Source organism: Limulus polyphemus, unplaced genomic scaffold, assembly GCF_000517525.1.
Source record: "Limulus polyphemus unplaced genomic scaffold, Limulus_polyphemus-2.1.2 Scaffold513, whole genome shotgun sequence".
NCBI lineage: Eukaryota > Metazoa > Arthropoda > Merostomata > Xiphosura > Limulidae > Limulus > Limulus polyphemus.
Window position 1 is genome coordinate 70871 of NW_013666123.1, and position 8785 is coordinate 79655.

At 34.5% G+C, this 8785-nt stretch overlaps 1 protein-coding gene across 1 annotated transcript in view; it reads left to right on the top strand.

Annotated features, from left to right (window-relative positions):
- Window positions 1-1914, top strand: part of LOC111085624 (dimethylaniline monooxygenase [N-oxide-forming] 5-like) — a 2574-nt gene extending 660 nt beyond the window's left edge. The window contains exons 2-3 of the mRNA XM_022385107.1: window positions 93-111; window positions 991-1914. Coding sequence (XP_022240815.1) covers window positions 93-111; window positions 991-1914 — 943 coding nt within the window. The remainder of the gene's footprint in view (window positions 1-92; window positions 112-990) is intronic.
- Window positions 1915-8785: the final 6871 nt, after the last annotated feature.

Sequence of the window (8785 nt, forward strand, 5' to 3'; positions counted from 1 at the left end):
TATTGGAAACTCTGGAGGAGACGTGGCTGTGGAACTCAGTCAAATCGCTGATAAGGTAAGTAGATATTAAAAGAATGTTTAATTACGAAAAGAAGACTATCCAGAATATTAGTAAGTCTCTCTTAACACGACTATTTAATATGTTTTCCAGATGATAGTTGGAAAAAGAAATTTGGGTCACTGTAAAAATAAAGACTGAATATATATTTATTTTACTATTTACTTTGTGAATTAAATTACAAATCTCTAAGCAGTAGACATCATATAATTTTAGGTATCTTAAGTTATATCATGAAAAAAATATTTCTATTGTGATTATTATTATCTTTAAAGTTTTTAATTGATATTTTTATGTTAAAATTGTTTTATTAAATATTTCATATTCCGATTTTTCAAACAAATAGCTGAAAAATGGACATAAATAATGAAGTATTTCCCAGTAACGAAATGTAACAGTACTTACATTGAAAACATTAGAGCTTTTAGATTTTAGGGCGCAGCAATGTTACATACTTGTAAGCCCACTGTTACATTTTCTTTTTACTTATAAGAATCTAAACTGTAATATAAGCATAATGCTATTTTTTTATAATAAAACCGAGAATCTTGTCAAAATAAAGCATATTCCACATCACCTGGCACGCCAATCCTAAAAGCTTTGAGAAATATCTTTTGATTGTTTGTAGTTAAGCAGAAAGATTCACAATTGGCTAACTGTACTGTGCCCACCATGAGTATAGAAAACCGATTTCTGACTTTATAAATCCGCAGACTTACATACATGCCACTAAAGGGGGAGGCAGATGTATTTTGAATAAAAGTAAAAATTAATAGTGCTGTTGTTGCCATGGTGTGTTTTCAACGATCGGTTATCTGAGATATAGTAAATTAACATAATGTATATTATGTAAAGAACCTCAGTATATAAACATACTTTAAAATACGCTCAGTAATATTAATATATATATATATATTTACTATATTCTATAGGTATTTCTAAGCACAAGGAGTGGATCTTGGATTATTCATCGAGTTGGACCAAAAGGCAAGCCATTTGATGATAAGTATCTTAGACGATCATGGAATGTAATTTGGCTCCACGGTCCTTACAAACTGATGAACTATTTAACAGAAAGACATTTGAACAGCAGGTTTGACCATGCTGCCTACTGTCTTAAACCAAAACATCGCATCTTTGAACAACATCCAATGATCAATGATGCCCTTCCAAACAGAATTCTGAGTGGAACCGTAACAGTTAAACCTAATATTAAAGAATTTACTGAAAATGGAGTCATTTTTGAGGGAGAGGACAAAGAGCAAAAGGTTGACGTTGTAATTTTAGCCACAGGATACAAAATTGAATTTCCATTTCTGGACTCCAAAATATTATCTACTCAGAACAACCAAGTGGAACTGTACAAATATGTAATTCCCCCGAATCTAAAGCATCATTCACTTGCTATTATAGCCTTAACCCAGCCTGTGGGGGCCTTGCTTCCAATCGGTGAAATACAAGCTCGATGGTTTGCTCTCTTGATGGCGAATAAGATCCATTTGCCTCCATTGGATCAAATGATACGTGATGTCGAAAAAAAGATGGATATGATGAGCAAACGTTATCCAAAAAATCCTCGTTACACGATCCAGGTTGACTGGATACCTTACATGGATGAGATTTCTTCTCTTATAAAAGCTAAACCTAATCTGATGTTTTTGTTTTTCACAGACATTAAATTATTTTGGAAATGTTTTTGGGGTCCCTGTCTGCCCTACCAGTATCGCCTCAAAGGTCCCCATTCATGGCAGGGTGCAAGAAGAGCAATTTTATCTCAAAAAGATCGAATTCTTGGAGCATTGAAAACCGCTGATAAAACTAGGAAACAAAGTTATACAGCTGCTGAACATGCTTAACTTTTTTCAATTTCTCAATGCCCGACTTATCTTCAGATACACAATAAAAAAAAGACATATCTAAATATTTTGTTTCTTATCTGTAACTTGAAAATGGCTAACGTTCGAAAGTTTAAAGGGAAATACCCCTCTTCATGGTGATGGAAAATTCCTAACCCTCATGGCAATGTTGTAGATGGAGCCATATATGTGCCCTTGATAGAGAAAGCGTTATACAACAGTTTTGCTGCAGTCTTGTACACATAAACATAAAGATGATAAGATGAAGAAAAATATTAACAAATATGCAGATAATCGCGCTTATTAATTTAACTTTTAAAGCCATAACGGTTAAAGATTGTTGGACTAGCGCAATATATTGCTGCACTTACCATAACACAATGTTTGAAAAGTAATTAATGGCGAATGAGTATCTCTGAGATCTCTTTAAGAAAAAACAACACTCTCGAATCGACCAGTAAAGTATTGTTTGTTTGTTGAGTTTCTTGTAAAGCTACAACGGGGAAGATAGCTAGTTAACACCATCAACTCTTGGGCTACCTTTTTGCCGAAAAGTGGGATTGACTGTGACATAATAACGCCCACACCGCTGAAAGAGCGAGCATGTTCTGTGACGGGATTCGAACTCGCAACCCGCATATTGCGAGTCGAATGCCCTAACCACAAGGCCATTCCAGTAAAGTATAGTAACAGTTTCGTTGTAGATTACCCAGTTTGCCATGGTAACAAATGTGTTAATTAATACACTAATAAGCTAAGTGCTAACAAATGGAGAGTGACTTCCGTCTGGCAGTACGATAAAAGCGTACGGCCCGGCATGGCCAGGTGATTAGGGCGCTCGACTCGCAATCTGAGGGTCGCGGGTTCGAATCCCCTCTTCCACCAAACATGCTCGCCCTTTCAAGCGTGGGGGTGTTATAATGTGACGGTCAATCCCACTATTCGTTGGCAAAAGAGTAGCCCAAGAGTTGGCGGTGGGTGGTGATGACTAGCTGCCTTCCCTCTAGTCTTACACTACTAAATTAGGGACGGCTAGCGCAGATAGCCCTCGTGTAGCTTTGCGCGAAATTCAAAACAAACAAACGATAAAAGCGGAACCATCATTACACGGCCATTAATATAGACTTGCAAGGTAAAAGTACAACTTGTTTACTCGTATGGAGACTGATGTATGTGTTATTGACGAAATTAATGGCAACTTAAAAACGTATCAGCTGTTGGAGTATTTTAGAATGTAATTAATAGTCTCTTCTGCTTACTTTTAATGTTTAATGAGCCAATGGAAATATATATGTTTTTAAATGGTACACCAAGTTTTTGATTAGTTGTTTTAGTTTTTTCGTAGTCGTGGGATCTTTCGATAAGGAGTAATTACATCTATTTTTCCCCTCCTTAGAACACACATGTGTATGGTATAGAAAAAATGCTCTGACATGGAATTATAACAGACATTTATATTATATAGAAAATTTGCTTTAATACGTTAATTATAGCATTCATTTATATGGCATAAAAATTGTTAATTATAACGTGCATCATGACGGAGTATAGAAAACACGCGTTAATTATAATATACATGCAACAACAAACTTTTGTTATGATGACATAATATAGAAAACTTGCTTTAATAACTTAACACGTTAATCATAACATACATTTTGATGGAGTATGTAAAACACGTGTTAATTATAGTAAACATACAATGGCAAACTTCTGTTTTGATGACTTATGATATAGAAAACTTACATTAACATGTTAATTATAAAAAATATATAATGGTAAAGTTCTGTTGTGATATAAAAACTTGCCTTAAATACGTTAATTATAACAAACGTATAATGACAAACTTCAGTTATGATATAAAACACTTGCTTTAACATGTTAATTACAATAAAGATATAATGACAAACTTCAGTTGTGATGACTTATGATGCAAAAAACTTGCCTTAACACGTTAATTACCAGAAAGAGATAATGGCAAGCTTCTATTGTAATGACTTATAATTTAGAAAATTTGCCATAAAACGTTAATTATAACAAACACACAACGATAAACTTCTGTTTTAATGACATATGATACAAAAAAAAAATTACTTTGACACGTTAACTATAACAAACCTATAATGGTAAACTTTTGTTTTGATGACTTATGTTATATCAAACTTACCTTAACATTTTAATTATAACAAACCTATAATGGTGAGCTTCTGTTGTGATGATACTGTTGAAATGTTTAAAGGGAAGTTTCTTTATTCAGAGTTTGTAAAAGTATATACGTTTGAAAACTCTATGTGGTACAATATACTCTTGTTTTTTCAACGCGTAAGCAAAGCCGAAATATATAAGAATGTAAGAAAAGTGATTCCTTGTGGCTTTGTAGTTTTGTTCTATATTCACACAGCGCTTTTTTTAAATTATTATAAGAAACTAAAATTTCCTGTTCTGTTACCTTAAGTTATCCAAGAATTCTTTCTACCAAATTTTTCATTCAATTACAAAGAAAATCAGAGAAGTTTGTTGTTTTATGAACTAATCTGGATGAAGTTAGGGAAACAGTGGTTTTATTTAATAATACCAAATATGTGTTGGATAATCTTGGGTTTCCAACAAGTCATGCACTGCGAGGCTAATTGAAACGACTTCAAATATCATATGCTTGCAAAATCCTCAAGACTTATCCGTAAGCTTTTGTCATAGTACTTACTATACTACATAAGTTACAGTGTGTGTGGTTGACATATCACGCTGAATATCGGATTTCAGTTTTTAGAAGTGGTTCTAGAAGATAAGATCATAGAGAAAGTTCTAACAAAAGCTGGGTTCGATAACGTTTATTTCTTTAAGTCGAGAGAATGGCAAGATTATGTCGTAATGGTATCGGAAACAAAATACAAAATTGTTTTGAAAGTACTATAAATATGTTCTATACCCCCCCTCTCCCTCCTGAACATTTTACAGTAACAAAACGAACAATATTTCAACTAGTAAAGGGAAACTACAATTTTAAATACCATAAATATCGAGTCAAGTACAGATGGTGTGTGTGTGTTTTTTACAGATCCTTCTTAATTTGTCCATTGCTTTTCAAATTCAGTGTGCGTGTGGTGTTTGTTTGTTTAGTGTGTTTTGAATTTCGCGCAAAGCTACTCGAGAACTATCTGCGTTAGCCGTCCCTAACTTAACAGTGAAAGACTAGAAGGAAGACAACTAGTCATCACCACCCACAGCAAACTCTTGGGCTACTCTTTTACCAACGAACAATGAGATTGACTGTGCAATCATGATGCCCCCCACAGCTGAAAGGGCGACCATGTTTGGTGTGAAGAGAGCATTTCAAAACTAACTTTTGTTTCTACCTGGCATGACCTGTTGGTTATGGCGCTCGAATACCATTGAACATACTTGCCCTTTCAGCCGCGGGGCGTTATAAAGTCACGATCAATCCCTCTGTTATAGTAGCTCATACGTTGGCGGTAGATGGTGTTGGTTATTAGTCTATTACTTCAAAATTAAAGTCGGCTAACGTATCTAACCCTTGAGTAGCCTTACGCGAACTTCATTAAACAAAAATATTTTCTCTCCAATTTATCACTACCCTAGAAGCTTTTCGTTTAATACCAAAACTCATCAACTGGACTAGAGCCACTAGACTGTAAGAGATAAAAGACTATGAAATGCTATTTATATATACAAAACAATACTTTATAAGATACAGTTATGTTGATCTTTTAAAGAATTTATAAGCGTATTGGTTTCCAATAGACGCTGGCTTTTGGTATTTAAACACTAAATTATAAATGTTGGGCAATAGTTAAAGGCTAAAAATAACTTTAAAATCAATGTTTAGGTCAATTTGCTAAACTTGTTCAATTGAAACAAAGTCCGAGAATTTTGGGACCTTTTATGTATTTGTGTTGGTGAATAATCTTATAAATAGCTTTAAAAACAAGCATACTTAATTTCAAGAACAATAAGAAGTCCTTGTTTGTCGATATTGTGAAGCCAATATTAATGATGAGAATCGCCTCCATAAAACCTGTTTCCTAAGGTAATCACGTCCAAACATTGTATCGAAGCTTATAAAATTTGTTTAAACTAGATGTACTGGTACTGGATCTTATATTTAAACACGTGTTAGTTTAATAAGATAAATATAACAAACTCTCATGTTTACTCGGTTTGGTATTTTTTGCCGTGAACTTACAAAATTGAAGTTATTTGAAGCAAGCTGTGTTTTATAACCTAAGGTGTGTATGGTAGCGTGGTTAAGCTGACTGACAAGTTAGCGTATTCCCAGTGTTAAACAGCAGCTGTTGTGTCTCTCTTCCGAGGATTCGAAAAATCGACTCTGATTTGTTAGCCCCTCCATCAGTGTAAGCTGATAATACTAACAATGGGAGTTAAATCCCCGTGGAGGGCATAACGTAGATTGTGAATCTTTTCGCTTGAAGGTTGTATTAGCCAATGTGTGAATTGATTTAGTAACCACAGTGAATTTTATTTTTATTTTTTTGTGCATACTAAATAATAATAAAAAAATCAATAAGAAACAGATCAAAAACAGGAGTTAAATATTTTAAATAAGATGTATTTGGAGTTTTCATTAATTTTTCCATTCGTTTTTCTTCCATCGAACGAGGAACCTTAGTTAGTATCGGTACCGACTGGCTTACGACTGACCTAAATGCACCCCGCTCCCCACCCAAGGAGAACAGACACAATTTGATGTTTTTTGTTTTGCTTTACCTCTTACTACATGTGTACGCAATACCTTTCCTTGTCTCCAGTGGCTCAGGATTTACAAAGCTAAAGTCCAGAGTTCGATTTCTGAGGAGTACAGAACAAAATAGCACATTGTGTAGCTTGGTATCAAAAATATAAATAAACCCTTCCTTTAATAAATGTATCTGGTATGTCTCGGTGAATAGGAGCACTTGTTTCGTAATCTGTGGATCGTGGGTTCGAACCTCGTCACCGAACATATCGCCCTTTTCACTGTGGGGTGTTATAAGGTGATGGTAGATACTACTTTTCGATTTTAAAGAATAGTATAAGGGTTGGTTGTGGATGATCTTGATCAGCTGTCTTCACCTCACTGATGATGGATGGTGTTGACTAGCTGTCTTTGCTCAAGTCTATCACTTCTAATAAGGGACGGCAGATAGGCCTCGAGTTTCTTTGCACTAAATTCAACAAACAAACTTTAATAAACAGAGAAATGTGAAGGCATCTATAAATCACATTTGGCATTAGCATGTTAAGAATTGTGCCTAACGAAGTGTTAGTGTAGCTAATAAACATTTTAGACATATATATTGCAAATCCAGTGTTTCATAGATGTTACATATATTTATTGAGGGCAAACTAGTTTAAGACTAGGGCAGGAAACATGCACAATGCCGTCTGGTGTTAGTCACTGAGTCACCAGAATTTCACAAATAATAAATAAAATTATACTTTGATGTTTAACTGACAAAATAAAACGTGGACAACTTGTTATATTTATAAGAGAGCGTGATTATTGAAATGCTTTGCTGTACGTGAATCAGGCGGCTCTGTAAAGTTTAGTTGGATTGTTATTTTGACATTTTGAAATCGCTTGATCATATGATGTTGAGGCCCGGCATGGCCAGGTGGTTAGGGATCTCGACTCGCAATCTGCGGTGAGCGAGTTGAAATCCCCATCACACCAAACAATCTCGCCCTTTCAGCCGTGGGGACGTTATAAAGTGACGGTCAATCCCACTATTCGTTGGTAAAAGAGTAGCCCCAGAATTGGCGGTGGGTGGTGATGACTAGCTGCCTTCCTTCTAATCTTACACTGCTAAATTAGGGACGGCTAGCGCAGATAGCCCTCGTGTAGCTTTGCGCGAAATTCAAACCATATGAACGTATTAGAGAGGTATACAACAGCATGAATGTAGTGAATAATTTACTCAATGCATGGAGCTACGAGCGTCATTAATAAGTTTAATATATTTTAAGATTATTCTGTCCCTTTATTCCGAGATTGGCTGCTATGCAATGGTAAGAATACGAAACTTTTCGTCTGTAGTTGAAATTAAGTAAAGGTATAATAATGTTTTTTATCATAAAAATATTTTAATATTCGTAATATACATACATATTACACTGTTTTTGTTTAAAAATATGCTAAAATAACATATTTTGACATAAATCCTTTAAGATTAAAAATATATATATATATATATTTACTTACAACAAAAAGAAACAATGTCCTTAACAAAATGATTAAAACAATGAAAATTTTAAGATAATATTTAATCTACTAATTAAATTTTCTAAAACATAACGTAAACAAGGACTTATATCAGTAAATATTACATTATTTCAGTCTGTTTCTTTGTTGTTAAGCACAAAGCTACACAATGAGCTATCTGTGCTGTGCACACCACGGGTATTGAAACTTGGGTTTTAGAGTTATAAGCCTTTAGACTTACTGCTGAGCCACTGTGAGGCATTATTTCAGTCAATTATTTCAAGAACTGCTGTAATGATATTTCTCATTCAGGACTCTAGATGGCGGCCTTAGCATTTTTACCTTATCAGACTACTCTTTCTGCTTATAATCTACTGAAACTAATTCTAAAATTCCTTTAGAATCCGTTCGTCTGTCTTGTATTCTCCACTGCATACAAGACAGACGAACGAATTCTAAAGGATATCGTTTACAAAAATACTACACCAAAGAAACAGAACACAAAACTGCAACTCAACATCTACTACAAGTCTACCACAACGTCTGACCTTATCGTAGAAAAACAGACCCTGACTAAAAAGACAGCAGATCTACAGCAAGTGAACGTCATTTTACGAGTACAAGTGTAATAAAGGAGACTGCGAGCTCCTG